This window comes from Carassius gibelio, chromosome B7 (assembly GCF_023724105.1).
Source record: "Carassius gibelio isolate Cgi1373 ecotype wild population from Czech Republic chromosome B7, carGib1.2-hapl.c, whole genome shotgun sequence".
Lineage (NCBI taxonomy): Eukaryota > Metazoa > Chordata > Actinopteri > Cypriniformes > Cyprinidae > Carassius > Carassius gibelio.
Genome location: NC_068402.1, coordinates 11,612,404 through 11,636,938, shown reverse-complemented (window position 1 = coordinate 11,636,938; position 24,535 = coordinate 11,612,404). Strand labels below are relative to the sequence as shown.

The following is a 24,535-nucleotide window of genomic DNA, read 5'->3' as shown; positions in this document are numbered from 1 at the left end:
ATATCACTGAAGAGAAATAGTTGAAATACTTTTCTTCTACTTTTCTTGGATGCTCTTATTTGTCATTGAGCCATTATTTTCACACCTATGGGAAGAATGGGGAAAAGTGAGTGTCTGTTTATTCCAGACGTCAGGATATTAGCAGGGCGGATCGTCTTGACCGGAGGAAACTCCCTTTCATAAAGACCTCATTCATGCCCCTGAAACACTATAGGGCAGGGTGGTTGCGTGTGTGTGTATTATATCATTCACAGCCAACAAAGTGCAAACAAAAGTGCACACATGCACAAACATTAGCACGTAAGCACATACAGACACTGAAAACAGATGCATATTTACTCTTTAACCCACACAAGAGTCCCCTTCGGGGGGGGGGGATAATAAAAGAAGAAATAAAGAGGAGAAAAAGAGAGCGAGACAAGTGATTACATAATCACTTCAATACTATTTCCGTTTTCATTGCTAAAAATCTACCATTCACCTGTCTTTTGATCTGCTATCATACTGTGTTCACCCATCGGGTGTCAAGCTGCTAATCTGCATTACTACCGTCTGTGTGATCTGGGACAGGAAGAGAAGTATCAGATGTGTTATGAAAGTGTCCCGTGTTTAGTGGCTAACGGCATCTAGGTAGAACAATGCAGACACTCCTCTCTAATGTTGCATAAACACACTAACCTGAACTAACCTGCACTGAGCCAATTACAGTAGCCTGTATTTGTCACTGTGTGTGTGTGTGTGTGTGTGTGTCCAGAACAGGTGTACATCTGGCTTAATCTCCCGTGCGGTTGAAGCCAGTGTCACGCCATGATCAAAAGACCACATTGAAATAAGGGTAAAAAGACTTTCTCTATCTCTCTCTCAGACAAGCTTGAGCACAAACTCATTTGCTGCATGGCTGGAAAACGGACGGCGATATTGCCAAGAAGCGAAAAGGCAGGGGTGAGCGAAAAAGACAGAGACGCTGAGACTGAGTGTCTTTTGTTTGATGAAGTCCCACCTGCAGCTCTACGACCACCGAGACGCAGCTGCACTCCTTTCTCATTCCTCTCTTTGTTTCTTTCCATCATCCCAAGCTCTTCCTCTGCTTATTGATCCCTTCTGCAACCCCTATTCTTATCGTTTTCAGTTTTTGGGAGTGTAGCCCTATAGCAACTAAGCTTGGTTCCACCTAAGAGTAATAAAAACAATACAATTTTAAAAGTTAATTGCAAATGTATATCTCTCAATTGTGAGTTTATTTTTTATAATGCCAAGAAATTTTGAAATTTGAAAAGAACATTTTGAAAAAAAATTTGAAAAGAAAATTTGCAATTGCATGAAATAAACTCACTTTATTTTTTGCAATCGAGACTTTCTCGTACTTGCAACTTCATGTTACAATCGCAACTTATTTTTTCACAGTTACGATTTTGTTTATTATTTGCAACTTTATTTCTTGCAATTGTGCCATTATTTCTCTTTATTGCGACTATGTTCCTCATTATTGCTAAATTACTTAAATAACTGTTGCTTGGCTCCTTTTAATGGCAACTTCACACCTTGCAAGTAAGGCTTAATTTCTCATAAATTCTCACAATTATCACCTAAATATTTAACTAAATTAACTTCTCCAAAAAGCAACTGAATTCCAGAACAAGTGCAGAAAACGGACATGCAGAAACACTGTTTTGGTATATTTCATCTATGATAAGATTTGTCAGTAGTTAAACAGAAGTAATCTGCGGTTACTCGGTGACCGGTTTGGATCTGTAGTCCACTGACGCAAACCATCTTGCTTGTGCGTCAACTGTGCCAGGACTATCAGCAGACTTCATTACCTCTTTGCCATTAGTCCCTGGAGTCTGTTTGCGATGGATTATGCTGTTCTATGCATATGTTTCTATGTGTATATAAAGAGAATGAGAAAGTGAGAGAGTGAGAGAGAAATGTCGCTTTAATAGCAGGCACACTGTCCTGACCTCACTTACAGAGACTGTCAAATGTACACACACACACAGTGTTCCCGTCTGTTCCGACCTTCACTGAATTCTCGTCATTCATGATGTCACAAGCTCATAGCTTCCAATTTAAGCCTTCTTAGTCAGCCTTAGTTTATATTTGAGAGAGACTTATTGAAACTGACAAACACCACATGGTTTGATATGGCTATAATCAAATACTGTATATCTTACAAACCTACAATCAATATAACTACAGCAGAGCTGCACTTTTTTAAACAAAGTTTGTATGCTACAATTGAAACACGCTCTCTTATAGACATATAAGATTTTTTTGCCATAATTTATCACACTACCTTTTATAAGAGTTAGGTGGTGGCAAAATAGGCAGAAACAATTAAATAATGGCCAATAAATATCCAATACATGACATTTTTCATAATTATTAGAAATAAATTTGCAATTGGATAAAAAAAAAAAAACTCATAATTACAACTGTCACAATTCCGACTTTATTTCTATATTTCTATATTATAACTACAAACTGTCTTCTCGTAATAACTGGAAAAACAATTGGATGAAAATCTCACTTTATTATAATTTAAAACTTCTCGTATAGGCAATTATGATTTCTCATAATTGCAACTTTGCCTGTTGTAGCTGTGACTTTTTTTTCATGCAATTATGATTTTTTTCTCTAAATAACTACAGTAGGGATGCACTGATATTGGAGTTTGATAACTACTTTTAATACTATAAACTTTAGTTAGTTTAGTATAAAGCTATACATTTTCATAAAAAGAAAAGAGAATTAAAATGCACTAAAAAGCTAGCATGCTACAAGTAAAAAAAAAAAGCGCTCTTAAAGGGGTAAATTTGCTAGATGATAGAAAAAGTAGTCTAAATTTTTTAAACAGGCAGAGAAAAAAAAATCGATATCGGGCCAACATAGCCAATATCTGCAGGTATATTTACCCCAGATACACATTCACCTACATCTGACAGACTTTTAAAAGATTTACACTTCTCAGGAGTGTTGGGAAAGCAGGTGTATGGGTGAAAACATAGCTCAGGGGGCACTTTCACTGGGAGACACATGCGGCCGCTCAATTTCTCTTACAGGAACCTGGATTTACATTAACAGATACATGAGCACATACAAAGAGAACACACCCACTAAACAAACACACATGTCCTGATCAGAGGCATGCAGTAGCACTGCCAGTGTGTGGGAATGTATGTGTGTGTGCTTGACTGATTGTTTCCGACAGGCAGGAGAGATGAGAAGTGGCAACCATGTGCACATATGTATGTGTGGCGCTTTGGAAATAGGTCAGCTTAGGCTGGGTTTAGTGGCACTAGGCCCAGCTCAAGCACAGAAGAGCCCTGGGGCTCAAACACACACACACACACACACACACACACACACACACACACACACACACACACACACACACACACACACACACACACACACACACACACACACACTTCCCTGCCAGGAAAGACAAAGACGTACAGGCATATTCCACCAATCTACACAAAGGATTTCAAAAGGAAATGCAGATCCAACATATACACACAAAGAAATAATGGATTTTACATGCTGAAGGCTGTTCGGTGTTAATCTTGCCAATTAAAGTTACAGACGGAAAAAAACATTAGTCAATGATGAAAAAATGAAACAAAAATGAACATTAAGATGATAATTAAGCTGTTAAAAAAAGGAAAAAAACTGTAATATATCAACAATAGAGTGCAATTCAAATAATTTGTCAGTTAAACAGTCACAGAGTAAAATTGCCCAAAATACAAAAAATAACAAATATGTCATGAAAAAATATTGACTACAATTAAAGGATATTTCCTCAAAAGAAACAAAAACCAAGGCTGTTTAATTATAAAGATTACTTAATTACAATGTCTATATTATTGACCGCTGGAGCAGCTATGATGGTCTGAACACGAAATACACACAAACTCTCTAATTACCCGTGCATGGCCAGTCTTCTGAATGTGAGGAAAATAACACTAATGAGCTTCACCTCACTGTGACATTAACACAACCTGCTGTCTGCCACACACACACGTTTGTGCTCATAACTCATAAACACACACACATAAATCAACAGGATGGTTATACAGACAATCATAAAACGCATTAGCGCTCACACACACACACATAGGCTCGCTAAACATCATAAATCTTTATTCCTGCAAACATTAACCTAAGAAACCACATCCGAAGATGAAAACACACTGCGTGCAAGTGCCTTTAAAAAGTGTCCACGAGAGAGCTTTAGACTGTGAGGATAGAATGTAAAGAGAGGAGCAGATGAACAGATAGTGAAATGATAAATGAAGGGAAGTAGTGAAGGATGGAGGAAAAAAAAGAGGAAGTGCTTGTGTCTGTTGTACTGGCTGCCCTTAGACCATTACTAAGGGGATCTCCCAACGGACACACACACACACACACACACACACTCAGAGTCAAACAAAGGACAACTGGAACAACGAGTGAGAGAAAGACAGAGAGAGAAAGAAAAGGTAGATGTGAGGTTTAGTAACAAAAGTACATACACGTATTATATATATCCCTTCCTTCTTGAAGAAAAATTATTTTGTTCATGTAAACGAAACCACATATAGGGATAGTTCAACTTAAAATTAAAGTTCATCATATCATTTATTCACCCAAATGTACTTCCAAACCCATAATTATATATTTTCCTTATGAAAGGAGATGTTTTGAAGAATGTTAACTCTGCCCTAGTTAGTACAATTAAAGTGAATAGAGACTGTTGCTGTCAAACTAAAAAAAAAACATTTTCCATTTCTATTAAATCATATAGCATCTTTGAGCATGATGCAGACTGAAATCATATAGACTTTAATCACAGACATAATATAGATTATAGACTCATGTTATTACGTTTTACCGGCTTTTTGGGGTATTTTGATGTTCTTATATATGTATATATCTGATAATATCTAAAATATATAAAAGTGTGTTAAAAGTTACCAAAGGAGCCAGGATTCCATAAAATAAAATTAAATAAAATAATAAAATAAAAATATGTACACATGTCGACAGCTTTTGTTCCTAATTACTTTAACCGTATTGAAGCATGAGTTTCTGCAAAGTATCTTAATTTGTTGAAAAAAAAAAAAAAAGTTTATGGGGGTGAGCAAACTATGATTTTTTCCCCTCTCTTGTGATCTGAGGAAGGAAATATTCTGTTAAACTGCTGCAACCAAGCAAGCTTATTAGTCAAATAGGTTTATTTTTTAGTCCAAGAGGATGCTTTTCAAAAGACGAAGAAAAAAAAAACCCTGCAAAACTCACCCACATATGTATGAATAAACAAATGAAAACTACCAAATAGAGTGGATGTTTGTGTGTGTGAGTGAATGAGAAAAAGAAAAAGAAAACTAGGAGCAGGAATTCTGCACCCAAGGTTCACAAAATCCTAGTCCAGCCAAAGAGAGAGCAGAGGGAATAAAAGCAGTGCAAATTGCCTGAGTTAGCGCTGGAACACACACACACACACACACACACAGAATCACTGGCTGTCTTGCTGGTCTCAGCCATCCTGTGCTGGTTGTTAAAGCAGTATTAATATTCATGTTGAGGGCTGCTGCTGTCAGTGAGGCAGTTTTAAATGAACACTCCGACCTTGATCCAATCCATGGGGTCTCTCCTTATCCAATACAAGAATGTGACTTCAAGGCCTCCCTCTCTCTCGTTCTTTTTCTCTATCTCTGAACACACACTTTTCCTCCATTTTTTCCCTCTCCTAACCTCTCCCCCTTTCACCCCTTCTTTCCTGATTATGCAGACTTGGAGCTGGTGCGTGTGTGTCTCCAATCTCTGTTTGATATTGCTCACAGACAAGAACGGATCTGCCTTGATAAAGACGGCTGTTCAGAAAGAGCCACAGAGGGACTCAGATTACCTTGATCTCTCGCACTCAGTTTCTTTCTCCTTCTCGGTTTTTGTTGATGAGGTGGGTGTGACATTTTTAAACCTGATATTGAGAGAGAAGAACAAAAACCCCCGACTTCTCCCAGTTCTGTAGTGAAACAAATCTGAACACTGTATGTGAAAAGCAACATACAAATACACACTTGGATGGGAATATCTGTTCCATTGTGTTATTATTTGGGGTAGCTTGATCTAATCATGTTTTGTAAGATCTAACTTACCCAACAAACTCTCTTTGCTATGACAGTAGGGAAACTTGACCGTGCAAGCAGACAGTTTACACGAGCGCAGGCGACACTGAAAATGCAACACATACTTATACTATGAATTACACTCTGACATGGAAAGCAACAACACATGAAATCAATCTTGCATAGCTGGGAGCGTCTGTTTTCACACTATTATGCAGGGTATAGCTAAATTCAGAATTGCATTGCATATCTTTATGCCAGTAACAGAAATATAGAATACTAGTATTATGTTGTTTTGATTTCATCCAATGTTTTAGGCTTAAGGATAAAAAAGGCTTGAATGAGTTGAGAAACTTAACTTCGCTACAAGCTCATTTTTTTCTGCAAGTTGTTATGTATCGAGGAAAAACATTTCATATTATCAACTGATTCCAAGTATGATTGGCTTTAAGTGTAGCTGCTTTAAAAGAGTGACGGGCTATATGTGTTTGGGTCAGGTTTTGCCTAAATTGTGAAAACCAGAAGAATCGAAGGAAGCAGCTAACGGTTCATTCATGGGGAATATACTAAATATCTTATGTTTTCATTTACAAACTATGCAGAAAGGTTTGTGTACAGGTTAGTTGTAGTGACAGAAAATACTGTCAGCTCACTCGTAAAGCAACAGAAATCATTGGAAAGCACCCATAGTGTGTATGTGTGAGACTAGTATGAGCCACAGCAGAAAGAGTCTCTAAATGGATAACAGTCCGGACAGAGAGTGACAGCTGCACATAGCTTGTTCTTTCTCATTCCACACACACACTTGAGTAGACAGTTGTCCTTTGCGGTTAAGGTGTATCCCTCCATTCCTCACTTAGCCGTCCACCTCAGAAGCCTCCTGTCTCTTTATCTCTGCAGGCTAAATAATGGACCAGCATTAGTTGGGTCGGTCTGCTCTAAAGCACTCAGATCAATGTCGGCCAGCCCAGACGGACAGAGTCCACTGCTCACTTTATATATCTGATGTTCCATCCCTCCTTCTTTTATCTCTTCCTTTTGGATTGAATGTGGTCATTCTCTTTTGGTGGACCCTCTTTTCAATAAATCTCATGAATGGTTCCCTCAGTAGCTCTCCCTTAACCGCGTCACAGCAATTACAGCACTCGTAAAACGGCGCCATACAGACCTAAACCCTGTGTAAGGATGCGTGTTTGTGTGTGAGATAACGTCCTTGAGGGGGCAAGAGGAGAGCTGGTTATTGATTGGAGGTCCCTGAACGAAACATAGGCTTTTGATCTCTCTTGTAGAGCACTGCCTCTGCCTTGTCCTCCAAACAGTATTCTACGAAGTAAAATAGAGTAAACTATTGACTGCTGTCCACCTATACTATCAAAATGACACATTCTTGTTTCTATAGTCACTTTAGATTGCGTGAAAAAAATAACACTTTATTATCATATTATGATGAAGGTCTGAGTTTAATTTTCAGTTTGCGTTAGGTATTTGACATGTGAAATGTAGCACACAGTGTGATGTTAGTTTTTGTGACATCACTTTTGCCATGAAAAGTCCTTTACCCTGGCCTTATGCTATCTCTTTTTGTGAAATGCAAGAAAAATTTGTAAAATATGTTCTATATTGAGACATGCATCCATGAGTGGAATGAATTATCAAAAAAAGAATCATAGTAGGTTATATTTGGTTCTATCCATCAGTTGTTGATTGGACTTTGAGATGTTGGACTGCACAATGAATGCAAGCTTGAAGTGGATTGTGGAGGAATGTGTTTATGTGGACTAAATGATGGAGATCGGAAAATGTCTGTCTTTATATTGAGATTTGAATAAACATTACATTAAGGTAAAAAAACACTTAAACATTGAAGCATGAACGTTTCCCAAATGGCCAACTTTAAAATATACGGCACTTGATAATATGATATAGTGCAATAGCATTCAAGTATTTTTAAGTTTAGTTTAATTGTGCAAACACTGTTAGGGACCAACGCAGGTAAAGTGTTCACATTATTCCACATATGTCTACTTGAAGTAACATTTGTTCATAAAAGCTGCCAAAATACTTTTTTCCGTTACAGCAGCCAGCCAGCCAGCCAGGATGTACATATGTCTTGCACCAGATGTAGTGTGGGGCCCACGCTTATTAAAACAGCAATAAAGAATGAGCTTTCAACATGCAGCATGCAGAATATGCTTGTGTCAAACAGGTATCAAAAAATTGGTTTCTATTATGAGTTGACGAATAAAGATTTATTTGATTGGTAAATGGCTGATATAATCCAATATAAATGGCTAATGTAATTTAGATGTACACATATGCTAAAACATTAAAAATTCACAAAAAATATCTGCATATGCCAATGCCAAAGCCAATACCAACAATCTCAGATGACCAAATACACATAAGAATGCCAAAATGTTGGTTAAACACTAGTCAGTATTTGTGGTCAATCAATAGGGGTTTCTTTCATTAAAAATCCTGATACTGATATAGCACAGTGGCTAATAAAAATGCTGATAAAAATGCAGTCAATCGGCTGATATATCTGGAAAATGTATTATGATCAAGCTCATAGCTACTCTGCCCTTATTTCCATATGTTGGAATTCTTATGGATATCTACGCACTTGTTATGTGTCAGCAGAGATAGGTTGACATTCATGTTTGAAAGCCTGAAACACATAAAAAAAATCACAGCAATAAGGCAAGACTAGAGAAATAAGGACCTCTCGAGAGTGAGCGCACACACACAGTTGTTAAAATTGTGGGATAAAATAAAATCATCTTCTTGGTTAAAGAGAGGTCTGATAATCTGTATGAAGAGGGATTTGATGGAATGAATAAATGCATTAATACTCCAGGCGCTTAACGTCGCAATCACCCTATTGCAATGCAGAGAGAACTGTGCCCGCGCCACTTCCAATGTGTCAAATGTTAATGACCTGCCAGGGAGAGGAATCTATCCACATGTTCATTTGTCATTAAGAAGGAATATTTTAACACCAGACTCTCAAGTGCTACAGTGTCACAACAATTTAACATAGTGGGGAAAAGAAGGAGGTAAAGAGAGGGAGGAGGGCAGTTCTGACAGACAAAAAGAGGAGGAATGTATTCTTGCAGCCACCAACTCTTTAAAGGGGATGTACGAAAAAACTAAAATGCTTTGTATCAGCACAAACACACACACCGACTGCACCACAGCGCTGCTGCCAATATTTTGTTGTGTCAGTAGGTCAGAGAACAGGGAGCTTTCTGGAGAAAAGTGTCTCTATTGCTTGAGTGGGATTCAGTCTTGTTGTATAACGGAGACAGAGAGACGGTGCTACTGTTTCTGTGTGCTGGGGTGGTTGAAGGGCCAAAGATGGCATCTACATCCTGCTGAAGAACAACACATGTAGCTGTCTCACTCATTGACTCCTACACAACCACATGTAGGCTACTCAGAAAGTGATGTCATTACCAGCAGCTGCACAAACATGCATTGGGAAATCAATGAGCGTATGGCACATTTATTAGGTCCTGATGTGGCAGCACAGAAATGCCCGGCCCAGCTGTTATAATAGAAAGTAGTGCGAGTGAGAGACATCTAAAGACCTAACCTAACGAGACATGGAGAAGGAGGAAGCTAGAGCTGTGTTCCCAAATCACACTGCCTTGAGGGCAGAAACTCAATTAAACTGTTAGAAGACATACTATTAGCAGAAAATATTTAAGACGTTCAGCTGGAATTACCAAATGGAGTGTATTAAGGGACTTTTCCACAATGTAAAACAACCCTGATCATATACAAGGTTATGTAATTTTGCCACAGTCTGGCTACCTTGAATAGACACAAATTTGTGGTCATCCGATTTGGTTTTTAAATGCAGATGCCAGTATCTAGAAAGCAGGGTTTCGCTTTTCATATATGTTGACCCTCTAACACATGCAGTCTATTCTTTTTCTATTCTACTTGTTTTCTTTTTATTTATTATATAAGTAACAACAACAACAACAAAATTTGATGTGCGTATTGCATTGGGCTAACTGAGACTTGTCATAGCACTTGCATATTATTGCTTCTTTTGTTGGTTTTATTATCCTCATTTGTAAGTCACATTGGATAAAAGCGTCTGCTAAATGACAGTGTAAATACACAAATATATATAAAGACTCCAAACTTCTGAACAGACACAGTAGGCTATACGCTGTAAATGATCATTTAAAAATGGCCAACATTTGTTCATTTGATCAGCCAAAATACTGGTCTAACCTAAAGTACCCAAACTTAAAACACTTGTTTGTCATACCTATGTAACTTTGATCCTCAAGGTTAGTGGTGGTAAACAGGACAGACCTGACTTTCTTCTCAAACAATCAACCCCCCCCCCCCCTTTACATAGCTAATAATATTAGCTATGTAAAGGGGGAGCTTTACATAGCTAATATTATTTACCCCCCTCCCCATCATTCTTTCCTCATGCCGTCCTTTCACTGACTGATGATCATTAGCTGTTGTCCTATTGAACAGATACAGCAATAACTATTGCTATTGCACCAGAACAAGGTGCATGACTGTTACTGTTGGCCACAGAATCCCTTCAAAACCCCGTGGAAAAAAATATTTAAATCTCAGTGAGAAGGAGAGAGAGGAAGAGAGTAATAAGATTCCCTGGCTGCGTGGTAGCTGTGGAATTTTGGTCCTAACGGAGAGTAGCTCCAGCCTTCATAGCGCTGTTTGTTTTGGACGTCTGAGCGAGGTAGAAATATGTTCCTCTATTCCACCCACAGCTCTGTCGCAACAGCAAACAACACTGAAACGCACCGCGAGACAGCCGCTACGCCACTTCAGACAGCGTCGTCTCGCGTTCCAGCGGCGCGTTTTCACAGACAACGCTGTTAGCGCGGATACTGCTCGACTCAAAGCCAATTACTTGCGGAGAATAAAGCCGACTCTGAGGAGATAAGTGCGAGATAAGCTTTTCGTTTCGAACGACGAGATTTCACCTGTATCAAGTCAGATATTGATCTTACATTTGACAGCCAAGCAGCTGAAGTGAAACTCGTCTGCGGTCGTCTTCCTGGGCTGACGCGGTTATTCGCGTGCAGGGTTTTGACACAAATTATGGGAATGTTTACCGTCACACAAACGATAAACTCTTTATGAGCAACACATCAAATTGATAGCAGATAAAAACCGAGTGCTGCCTCATTCCTAAAAACTTGCACAACACCACCGCTGACTTTTAGATACACTAATTTCTGAAGTGAGAGCTATAACAAACGCACAAGAAATCCTACACTTTGATGTCTCGCCCTATTTTGTGGTTTCGGCAGGGTCTTTAGCGATTTAATTCATCTCAGAGCTCTCCAGGGTTTAGGAAATCTGGGCCAAACAGTGATTGAAGCCATTAGAGCAACCCCTTCAAAAATATTTTAGGGTGTGCATGATAAAATGAGATGAAGTAAGGGATGGAAAAATAAGAGGGGATAAAAAGAGCTTGACTGACTTGTTGTCCTCTTTTCACAACAGCCTGACCCCTTCAGCCAGAAAGTCAATTATTAGACGTTTATTTGGATTGTCTACATTGATGAACTTGCATGTTCGCTAGAGAAAAGTCGCAGTTATAGATGTTCAGTGCTGTAGAAATCCACACTAGAGCTTTGGCAAACCCAGCTTTACCTAATGACCCGGCTCTCAATTACATCATCATCTGTTTGTAGGGCTCATGGGACAATAGGTTAAGATACTTGTAAAACCCTTCTAACCGCCACCTGCAGTATATACACACACTTCCAAAAACGCAATCAGATTTACAATCATTTTACCAGCCCAAGTAGGAATTCTCCGTTTGCTCCTGGAAACAAATGTTTTAATATTCTGGTAATGGCTGAAGGATTCAGAAGAGGGAAGAGAGTCAGACAAGTATGGCTGATTTTTAAATGGCTTTTGTAGTGAATCATTCATTATCTCTCCCATTCTCACACACACACACAAACACACACACACACACACACACACACTCTTTCTCTTCCTAACTCTGACTTTCCTGTCACTGGCATGCAATCACAGTATGACATGAGCTTGCCCCTTCACCAAACTGAGCATCTCACGCTCACAGTTCCCATGTTCTCTAAAAATAACTATACAGTGGAAGGGAAAAAAGAACGCACACGCGCGCGCACACACACACACACACACACACACAAGAACCACAGAGGCAGAGTGATGAGTGCAGAGTTTCTCAAACATAAATGACTGCAACAATAAACAGTTTATCTACAATTGCTCTTTGTTGTCTATATCTAGGCTTTCCAGTGCATTCTTTAAATTAATTTCTTTGGTAACACTTTATAATAACTGCACACTATTAATCATTAATTAAGCATTAGTAAAATTATAATTCATAATTTATAAAGCATTAATAGACAGTAATAAGCAGTTTATAAATACAGATATAAATGCTTTATTCTTGATTTAAAAGCAAATCTATAATGTGTTTAATAATTGTATTTTCATACTTTATTCATGATCAATTTATCATTTCTCAATGAAGTATAGCATTATTTACAAACCAGTTATTTAGGAGTTGCCAGTGATTCGTAAGATCACAAGAAATGTAGTAAATTCAGGTAGTTATAAAGCATTTAGTAGTGGTCAGTTAACTATTTATGTGAGCTCATCTAAAGTGAGGACTAGTTATGCCTTGTAAAGCATTTATAAAGGATATTTAAAGGCTCAGTTATCTTCTAAACAAAAAACAGAAACAAACACAACACAGTGATACAGAAAATATAAATATTAACAGTCTTTAAATCTCATTTGTAAAAGCTTTACAAGGCATAAATAGTCCTCACTTTAGATGAGCTCACAAAAATAGTTAACTAACAACAACATATGTTTTATAACTACCTAAATTAACCCTGAATTAAAGAAGAAATACATGTTAATAAACAATTTATTAACACTATAAGTAACTATTACTATATGTCTGAATAAAAAGATGTATGAATGCACATTTAAATAATTTATTAATCATTTACTTACAATTTCTAAGTGGTCTTATGAAACACTGACAACTCCTTAATAACTGGTGTGTAAATAATGCTATACTTAATTTAGAAATGACAAATTGATCATTAATAAAGTATGAAAAAACAATTATTAAACACATTATAGATATGCTTTTAAATCAGGTATAAAGCATTTATATCTGTATTTATAAACTGCTTATAAATGCTTATTAATGCTTTATAAATGATTAATTAACTGTTTCCTAATGCTTAACTAATGATTAATAGCATGCAGTTATTATAAAGTGTTACCATTTCTTTAAAATAAAATCTTACTGACCTAAACTATAATAAGAAATTTCAGCATATTCCATCTGGACCTTGCAATTACTTCATCTTATAGTTCTTATGGCAAAAAATAAAATAAAAGATTTACATTTGTTGATGCACTCATAATCTACGCTGCATTCTCATCACACCTCTTTACACTGAGATGCGATGAAAAGGTGTGACATGGACAGGACAAGCCCTTATCATTAAGTTTAGTCTTCTGAGAGGCTTCAAGCCGACACTAAAATTAAAAGGCAATTCTGTTTAAATTGAACAGAGCGGATGGAGAGCTATTAATCACTTATATCAATTACTAACACCCCACCCTTCTACTGGCTGGGGGTGGGGTCACCGGGGTCAAGAAGACCTTGCACCGTGGATGGAGATGTCTGGGAGACACCTGTATGTGTATGTAATCCGAGTCACTGGGCAAACCACAGCCAACCATTGTAAAATATTATGTCTGGATCAAGTTACTCAATGAACCATGTGGCACAATCTGTTACTATGCGCTCGCAAATGGACACCAACATAGGCCCATTACTGCTATAGTGGCACTCTCACTGACCCCATCACTTACATGCACAAACGGAGACCAAAAAAAAATTATAATACAAGGAAGGAAGGAAGGAAGGAAGGAAGGCAGGCAATGAAAAGAAAAAAAAATGTGGGTGTACTTGATGAAAGTTATGGGGAACAATAAAAAACCTAGAAAAATAGGTGTCTATCCATCTTCATGAAAAGGAAGTACATGAAAGTGGCAAGCACACACTTGTGATCAAACGTAGATGCACACACACAGGCTCTCTTAATGGATGACACAAGGGAGGAGGGAGGAGGAGGGAGTGACCTAGAATACCACTCACAGACAAGACAACAACGAAACAATGCAGAAGACAGCCTATAATACTCACTAATTCAACACTGCTACCAGATAGATCGCCACCCCAATCACCTACGAACACAGTCATCGATCATTTTAACTCTGCATATATTACTTTGTTTCTTTTATCAAGTCCACACATAGATAAAAATGTCCCTGTGTATGAATAAATAAAATCCTTCCCTTACCATCTCCACTAATTAATAATTTACACCCTATTCCATTTGTATCCCTTAGAAAGAAGTAGGAAAAAGATCGCACTTGTGTAAAGCTGCCAAGGTTACTACAACAACTGCTTCTGGGAATGAATGCATTATGAAGTGCCAGGAATTCTGGGTATTTTTACTTTGGACCGCAGATGAAAGCGCGGCCATTCGCGTGCATGTGCGTTCTAGTGGGCATGATCGCTGTCTTGCAGGACCATTCATCTCGGTGTATCGTAGTGACACGTTCAAACAAGAAACATTTACTTGCTCTTTTGTGGCAACATGGGCTCTTTGAAATCTTGTGTGAGTCGCAGTACTGATTAATCTTCAGTTGCATCTGTGTTCAGCTGCACTCTTGGAAGAACACCCATTGAGGTTGTTAAAGTTTTACATTTCTCCAAAAGTCAACATTAAATCAAAACTGACCCTATTTACATTCTTAACAAGTTTGTGGTCTTTACTTTTCAGATGACAGCAGAAAACCCATGTATTTTCTAATCCATCTCCTCCAAGCACAAATACCAGCTCGCATTTTTTTAAATCCTTTTTAACTCAGACATATATCACATTATGTAAAGTAACATAGATTTCTCTTGTAGCTACATGCACATGTGCACTGTGCGATATTGACTGTCTGAGATCTCTGGGATCGTAAAGACTTTCTGTTGTCTTAGTTCAGTCTTGAGTCTTTGATCGCTAGTGCGATGTTCATCGATGGCGAAGTCATTGCAATGAATCTTTGCCTTCGACATAGTTCTGTTTCAGTAGATTAGGCTCCCTTGCAATGAAGAAACAATAGGATTTATGAATTTCGCTCAGTTATCTATGATTTTACACACAACAGCTGTTTTACAATCCTGAGTTGTTTCTTGTCCAGTGTATGCAACCAGCTTTGCCAACATTAAATAATGGCTAAATGTATTGGCTACAGTTTATTGCACAGTTCTGTAAACATCACATAAACTTCCTTGTCTATCTTTTTAAGATCGTACAGGATTTAAAAAAATTGCGTATAGTGGGCTTTAAAGTTCACCCAAAAATGTCCATATGCCTATAAAGAATAGATAGTCAGATGATATAGATTAGACAGTCAGATTGTAGATTAGAAAATCTGGTTAGCATAAAATTGAAACAAGAAAAGTAAACATACTCAAATACAATACATAAATTTGGAGATGCTCTTTATGCCACTTATTTAATCACCGCCTCATTGCTCTTCTATAGCCCATACACTTTTTGCAGTGATGTTCTGGGAATGCTTTTGGACTGTTCGATATTCTCACTTTATGTCTGTCTGATCTAACAAAGGTTGCAGTTAATTTCATCACTGCTAGTGACTTATAGGGCTTATAGTGGAAGGTAAAACAAACTGTATCTCATCTACCCTGAGCACATTCTCCAAAAGGAGCCACAGGTTCATTACAGTCTGAGTGTGTAATGATGATGCAAGCGGGAAGCCACTGCTGGTGCCGAACAAAGACCTGTATTCCATGCGGTGAGACTATAGACAGACAGTGTTGCAACATAGTTTAATAATGAGAGGAGAGAAGAGGGAATCAGATGATCTTGAACGATCTTCTATATGCAAACTATTGAATCAGACATGCAAATGAGACCAAACGGAATGCTAAACATACACTCAAAGACCAAAACAGCTACTTAACCACAGCAACTGCCTTGTTCCCCAATACAAAGAGCAATACAAATAATCAAAACAAACTGTCTCTGAGCAAATTTGTAGGCATGATGTCATTCAGTGGGTACGTGGAGATTTCCATTTCTCATTGTTTTGTTTTGCTTTTTCCCCCTTGACTTTTTACATGCGAGCTTCCATTTTCATTTAGATCCTTCCCTTGAGAATGTTTTGTGGGCTATTCCAACTAAACACAACTGAACTTAAAATCATGATGAAACAAAAGTATGGCAACCTAAGATAGTTTGCTGGTCTTATCTAGGTTAAAACAGGTCTCCCAGCCTTGCCAGACTGAGAAACAAAGTAATTTCAGTTGTTGTTTTTTTAGGGTAAACTTGAGTTTATTTCCTAACATCAATCTCTGATTTGATACGAAGCCCTAAATATGGTACAAGTTCAATCTTCACAGATTCAAAACTAGCATAAGAACTGAATTTGGGAACTTAGAATTTTTTATATTTAAAACATTTTAGCCTAATTCAGCCTCAATGAATAAGAAATAACTAGAGAAAGAAGAACAACTCCACTCACTGGCCTGAAATCAGTCATAAATTTCCCACATATCTGCACAGAAACAGAAACTTGGCTGGGGTTGTTCCAAAATCGGTGTGTGGAGAGTAAGCAACTTTTTAAAGCTTTTTAGTTGCTGATGCAGCTAAAATTATGCTCCAAATGAATGATGTTCCTTTGGGCTCTCGAGCCATAACAGATGCTGAGTTCACCGGGGGCTTTACAGTAGTTGATTGTCAGAGGTAAAGTAAGCAGTCTCTATCTTTATCGTAGCCCTCACGTTCTCTAATGTTTTCTCCAGAGGCAGCATCTGTTTCCTCAGAGCTAAGCTCTGCTTCTCTGATTCATTCAGTAATTTGGGCTTATGCATTCACACTTCGTCTTTTTCATTCACTGCTGTGCCACTGATTTCGCTTTCACTTATAACAAAAATCGGGTGCTTGTAAGCTTTCTTCCGTGTGTCAGAGAGATGCAGGAGCTTCCGGAGAGAGTCATTTAAAGCTGGCAAAGCTCTGAGGTGTGTTCTCCAGTCTAGTACCTCTGGCTGAGTTTTTGTGCAAAGTGTTTGAGACAGGAAAAGAAATTACTCAACCCAATATTCTGTACGTGCTCCTGTTTGTTTTTCATCCCTAGGCAACACTGTTATTTCCTGGTGAGGTCTTGCCTGATCACAATGACGCAGTTTTTCTCTCTGTTGCTCACCTCAGCTTGCTCTCTCTGTCCTTCTCACCAACTGACGTTAAATCAGGAAGTCAGAGCGATAACAGAAACACATGAGGGTTTCCCTCTACGTGCACTTTTCCTCTCATTCGCTCTTTCGTTTTCTCAGTTCCCTTTCTTTGAAAAGAGTCAGTACCAAAGAATTGCTCTGGAACTGACAGGGTTCCTCTGAATATGTCTGAAAAATATGTTTGTAATTTTATTTATGACTAATGTGGAAACTTTGATTGATTAGATATGGACCTACTTATGAAAAGGTGTGTGTGCATTTATTGTGGCTAAATGCATCACGAAAGAAGAAGCTACTGCACTTTAATCAGATGCTTTGAAGCTGGGAAAAGAATCCCCAATACACTCTTAAGGCTGATTTATACTTCTGCGTCCATCCTGTGCTGTAGGCTATTCATCAGTTTTCATTTATACTCCGTCGTTGTCCGCGTCGATGTGCAGTACACATGTAAACCGCTAGTCTGCAGTGTCCACTGGCGTGTTGCTGGTGTAACCTGCAGTAACACGACAAAAGCTGAAGGAGAAGCGACTCGTTGAAGAAGTATTATAGCCATAGTAATGGCGGCAAATAAATATCAAATCATTAAATTATTATTTAAAACTACAAAAGGAGACAACGGAACGGGAGAAGATGGCCTTCTTTTAATCTCCACAAGGACTTGTACCATGGCAGATTAACATTGTTGGTCGCGGACAACTAATGATGTATAATGCTATGTAGTATAATAAATGATAAGACACTTGTTCTTTGCTTTGTTTTATTTTATATAAGAAGGTGTAACATAAAAAATATATTAAAGTGCACATAAAAACACAAAACTACGGAGGGAGGGATTCTAGCAGACCAATCACATCGCTGGCGGTCCACGTAGAATTGATGCGTTATTAGATTTTTGGAGAGGTGCACGTCAGGATACGGTGTAAGGGAGTGCATCTATGCGTAGGCTACGGTGTAGGTCTGACACTGAAGTCAGAAATCAGCCTTTACCGCAATTCATAACAATTTTACATTTTGAAAGATTTAAGGATTTTTCACATGAATTCACATTTCTCATCTCATATTTTCATGCTAAAAGGCCTTTCCACACTGAGCGCGAAAAGCAAAACGAATATCGGACGCGATGATGCGCTGGAATAAAACAATAGATTTATATGGATGCTTCCACATAGACTGGTGAAAACACGGGTCGTCCAATGAGATTTGAGCTAGGATCACGTAACCGGAGCTAAATCCATTTACGATACATATCTGAGGAAAAATGCATTGTTGGTCTGTGCTACCAAGCGTGCAGACGTTAAATAGCAGAAGGCGAACAATCGTTTTGCATTTGGTATAAAAGCACCGTTCGTCAATTCGCCTCGTTTTTCTCATCGCACTCAGTTAGGTCAGATGGCAGCCCATCATGCTTACTTTTAACCTAAAATTTTTTTGTACAAATCACATCATGAAATCACCACCTCTTAAAATAGTTGGAATCACACAATTAATGCAATTTTATGATTCATTTATTGACTTCATTTTCACGCACTCAGGCCTAGCAGACACACAATGTCATAAGACATGTCATAATGTCATAATTGATATTTGGTTACATATCGGTTGGGACATCGGGTGATAAAAATGTAATTGTCAATTCAACGTCTAATGTTAATTTTATGTCCAGCTGACCTTGATAGTTGTTGTTTTTAGGTTGTGAAGTCAAATACTGACGTCATCCCGATTTTCATTTCAGCCAAAACGTCTGTCCGACGTCATGCCAGCATCGACCTGACGTTATACTGACATCCTGTGTCTGCTGGAGGTTTTTTTTTTTTTTGTCTGCTGGAGGTAGTCATGTCAGTGACAATGAGGCAATGAGGAAGACATTTCCATCAACCACCAGAGCAAAACATCTGGCCTTGGACAGCACAACCTTTCTCACTTTTTCTTTGTCTATATCGGAATCACTTCAACACCCCGCTATCTTCATCTCCCCCCTCCCATTCTTATCTATCTCCTCGATCCACCATATGGCTCCTCCTGCAAATCAGCACAATTTCATCCTAGTCTCCTCACGAAGGAACAACGAGTCACTCAAGGTGATGCACTGAGAACGATTCTTAGTTTGCGCGGGAAAATGACAGAGCGATTGTTTGTGGTATGAGGGTGCGCTGAGTCTCTCTCTTTGAAGACTGCTTTTGAACTCGCAAACACCGTCTCTCTACAAAGAAAAAAACCCCTCGGAGTTAAATTCCTTCGCATAATCCCTGACTCAGTGATCTCATCCTAGAAACGTCGGTAAGATAAAAGTTGGATGTGTTGTTTTAAACTTTCACCTAACTTTGAGGTGAGATCCAAGTGTATTCACGAGCGCTGCTCGCATTACAGTGAAACGCTCTGTGCGTGCACGAGATCTGAAGACCAGAGCGCGCATTCCACTCTGGCCCTTTTATTCATCCGTCAACAGCAGCTTCAAAGCGCACTGACTCATTTGGACACAGATCAGTTCAAATCGAGTGGAGCAGAAAGATCCGGAGCGGGAAATTTATAACTGTGATACTGGATTCCAGAAACACAGAGGAACACAGAAATTGTAAATATATTTAAAATTTAATAGGCTAATTTATTTATCTATTTAGCCAATATATTCAGTATGATATAAATGTAATAATTATTGAACATGCTTATTTTAAATTGTTAAATATATTTTATTATAATAATACAAATACAATATAATCATTTCTACACACTAATGTGTTATAGTTACACAATTTGTGTCAATTATGTACACATAATGACACAAAACGTTAAAATAGTCAACACAATTTTTTTTTAAATTAACATCCTTTTTGCGAGTGTACATAGTAATCAGATAAATAAACTTAAAACAATAATACTAATTATTATTTATTTATATAATTACTGTGGATCGGGCTTAGCTTGGCTTGCCTAAAATACATTTTTTAACTGAGCTGTCTGCTCTTAATGCAATACTTCAAAAGATCGAACCCCTTAACCTGGATTAAGGAGGTCAAAGGGGTTACGTGGGCGGGGCCCGCTAAAAAATAAATATTAATAATACATGAGCGACTCTCATGTCAACAAACAGTCTCGCGAAATGACTGATATATACCTAATGTAATCCACAATTGCATTTTGTTCATAATTTATTCATAATCAAGCAATCTTATGTTACAGAAAACGCTCCGAGGAAACTCCCTGCTGAACTAAAGGGAAACTTATGATACTGAGAATATGGGACTGTCCATCGAGGGTAAACATGCTAGACTATCTCTGGAAATACAATAATAGCTTTCGGAAATGTGTTTGGGCAAATCCATGACAAAGCGAAGGCGAAGGGGGGCAGCGCGTAAATCAGGCTCGTCATTGAACGTTCTCCTTTAGTTTATTGATCTACAAGAAACTGAATTACATGGGATCTCAAGCGTGGACTAGAAAACACAGACATATAGACACTTTTCGCTTCGTTGATATGGAAATCAGTGATGCAAGTTGCCTTCTAGTCTTTCTTATTCTGACAGTGAGCGAACCCTCCGCCACCTTTATAATCCCATTACGTATTCTGCTATAGCTCGGCTTAATCCTGGACACACTGGCAGCCTTGTCCCGCATTTTAGCCACCGTCTGTCTCTCTTATCTCTCAGCAATCCACATTAACTGTTAAACACCAGGCTTAAACGCAGCCCCAATTCCGACAGTGAAAACTCATATTATCGCTCATTTTGAGATGATTTACACAGCGCCTGCAGCCCCAGAGCCGCGCTCTCGTCCAAGTCCCCAGTTCTCAGTCTTTTGTTAGCGAGCGCAGCCCCGCTGAGTGTCTGATAAATGCCATTTCATTCCAACAAGCAGACCACATGCTGCTTTAACAGTGTGGTGCTTTTACTTCTCTGACTCTACATTGCCTACAGCCGTATGTATGAAAACAAAGGTTTTATCAATCGTCAAATTGCGTTACGTGCATCGATTAAGCAATCCATGCCACCCGTTTAAATGACTGCGCTGATAGGATCTCGAGTCCCTTTCAAGCCTGCTGTTCCCTCTGAATCAGAGGTTGTCATAGCAGACTGTGAGCGTAATGGCAAGGCGTTCAAGTAACAAGTATTTATTATTCATGTTACTAGCACATTTTTGTAATTACAAGCAGTTAATCAGCTTCGAGTAGCCTACTTATTCCAGTAGTGAATGTAATCTATTCAATTAGTCACCAGCACTTCCTCTGTTACTAGTCACAATCCCAGTAGTGACAAATAATAACCATTCTATTGGTCAAACTCTACATTTGTATCACTGAATTCTATAGGGATATGTGATAAAAATAATAACCGTTTACTAGAGACTGAGATTTATTTCGCAGAAGTAGTTTATATAGAATCTTACGTATTTAAAAGATAAGCTACTAGGTACATCATCTCCTATCTAGCTCCAGTGCTAACACAGTAACATTATCTCATGTTAAAGTAGTCTTCCTACTTGTCATATGGCTAGTCGCAATTTCATATTTCAATAAATAATAATAAAAAAAGCAAAATCAATATAGTACTAGATGGTACTTTCTCGGAATGTGTGTGTTAATGCGTGGGACAGCGCCAGTTAATCTTTGATGCAGTCTTCAAGCTTGTCATCTAATCTCTGTCTGCCTTATTTAACGCACACAAAACCCTGGGATTTCTCTACTGGGGTTTCCAAACTTCACTTTGGACCTCAAGCAGAACAGTAGGAGTGTTACGGTTTAAAAAGCAACTACTGCGTAAAAGACTGTGGAGGTGTATGAGGTGCGCGTTTATTGCCAAAGTGAAACACATAAGCGGGCTTTACTTGTAAACACCAAATGATCGTGAGCCACCATTCAAAGCAATCTAATAATATGAAACTCATAAACTCACTAATGGGTCCATGCGAGGTGAGTCTAGCCGCTGGGAGACCAGAAGCATCTTGGAGTGCGGGTGAACCACGTAGCCACTGTTAAATCCACTTTGTTTCAGTATGTGTAAACTGTCTTACAAAGAAAAGCCTGATTGGGAATCTAATAAAAGATGGTTAATATAAGTCTGGAGATTGTGCTATCGCCCAGTTGTGTGCGCGACAGCCAGCTAGGAACGAGGATTGCGTCCGAATGAAAGCTAACCTGACATTCCGTTCAAGCGCCAGTCATGTTGATTCTCTTGAATTGGGACTAATAACACAAACGTCTGTATCAGCTCTCGCTCTACACGGCCACTTACGATCAGAGAGCTCTGTATCTTCCTGACTTGTGGGCGGAGTCAGGGCGTCCATAGGACGCTACTGTGCGCGATGTCACAGAGGAGGAGACGCAGATGTTCCGCTCGCCGTCTGTGCTTAAAGGGACATTACGTCTCTGTGCTCTAGTTTACACGCTTATGTGCTTTCAGTAGTGATGGGCATTTTGCTTCATCCCTGTGATTCGAATCGTTTAAATCCATTTTCTGTAGGTTGTAGCGAGGGTCTTTTGTGCGTTGTGAGTGAGTCACTGAACAGTTTACTTAATCGAATCGTAAAAAGTGCATTGACTACACACACACACACAAAACAGTTATATGCACAAGTAATACAATTTTATATTGCAGAGATGGTCTTTAACCTTAAATTGTTTAAGTCAAACGGCATGCATCCAATTTATGATATTTTGCTGTAAATTCACTTTTTACTGGTAATGTCATCATGCATGATAAACACAAAATACAGCATATACACTTGGGGGTTAATAAATAAACTGGTACATTGGTTGCATTGGAAAGGTGTAGGAAAAAGCAAACACACCACAATAATAGTGTATGGAAATTATATTAACACATTCATTTTCTTACAATAATAATAGATATTTCACAGGTGAAAAAAAAAAAACTCAGAAAACAAGTGGATTATACAGTTTTATCCCCCCATGGAAAACTGGTTTATATATATCTTTCAAAGATTTAATACCCACAAATGTGGAAAAATCTGACAATTCCAGGGATTAGTTATGTAAATGTGCTCATCATATCAAGGTCTTATTTTGTAAACACAACTTTGTTTCCTAACAGGCTGATGGGAAAAACAGTCCAATTATGCCCCCCCCCCCATTAAGATATTATTTTCTGTTTATTTGGATATCTACATCACCATTATCATTATGAACCACACATCTGCGTTAGCTATAAGAGCTGATCACTAAACCTAGATAAAGTGTCCATTACTATTCTAATGGGATTTTCTTTAAACCAAAAGTGAAGAATTGTTAAGAAAGTTCAAAACCTAAATCCAAAATTACTCGTTGTCCCAGCTCTTATTCAAAGAGAGTCAGATAGGTGAACATATTTACATACAACCTACAAAACAGTCTCATATCAACGCTGGCACAAACAGAAGAGAGAAGGAGTGCTCTAATCCTCTACTTGCACCTGGAGTCAGGAGAGTTTAGGTTACAGAGCGCCTCACACACACACACACACACACATAGAGGCACCCCCTCTCCCAAGCTCTTTCACACACAATGCACACACAGAGAGGAGCCCCCCACCCTCCTCATTCAAATACAAGCTTACAATACAAAGTTAATCACTTTTCATGTTTTGACAAGCATTGGGAAGATACGGCCCCTAGAGCATGAGGGTTCGATATCAGTTCAAAACAGTTTCAGTTGTAGATGCTCGTCTTTATCGTCATTCTGTGTTTGTACTTCAGATATAATGCTGCAAATCTCATGGCAGTGCATATGGTTAGACGTACACACAAACATACACAACAAGCGCAATCCCACAGTGATAGCAATCTCAAGCATTCAGACACTCCCTGCAACTCCTTCATACGAATCAGGTTACAAATGTGCTAAACCTCTTCTTCACCCTCTAACCCACCCCCTTTTTTCTCCCTGTGTCCAACTGCATTGTTGAGCGTTCCAACTCATACATACTAAGCTATCACAATGTCGTACACAGCCAGAGGGAGAGAGAGAGAGAGGGTGCTGCTCAACATGAGAAGTCTAAACAAGAACGCTCCTTCTATCGACTTTATGTTTATGCAGTGATGTCACTTACTCCAGTTAGGCTGACATGAAGGTTAAGGCCTTGCTGGT

At 38.5% G+C, this 24,535-nt stretch overlaps 1 protein-coding gene across 2 annotated transcripts in view; it reads right to left on the bottom strand.

The window, feature by feature from the left end:
- Positions 1-22,702, bottom strand: part of si:ch73-211e3.1 (trithorax group protein osa) — a 60,727-nt gene extending 38,025 nt beyond the window's left edge. Inside the window, exon 1 of one of the 2 annotated variants that reach the window (XM_052561243.1) lies at positions 22,347-22,702. In XM_052561243.1, coding sequence (XP_052417203.1) covers positions 22,347-22,394 — 48 coding nt within the window. In that variant the 5' untranslated portion in view covers positions 22,395-22,702. The remainder of the gene's footprint in view (positions 1-22,346) is intronic. The other variant, XM_052561244.1, reaches the window with a different exon arrangement.
- Between the last annotated feature and the right edge of the window lie 1,833 nt (positions 22,703-24,535).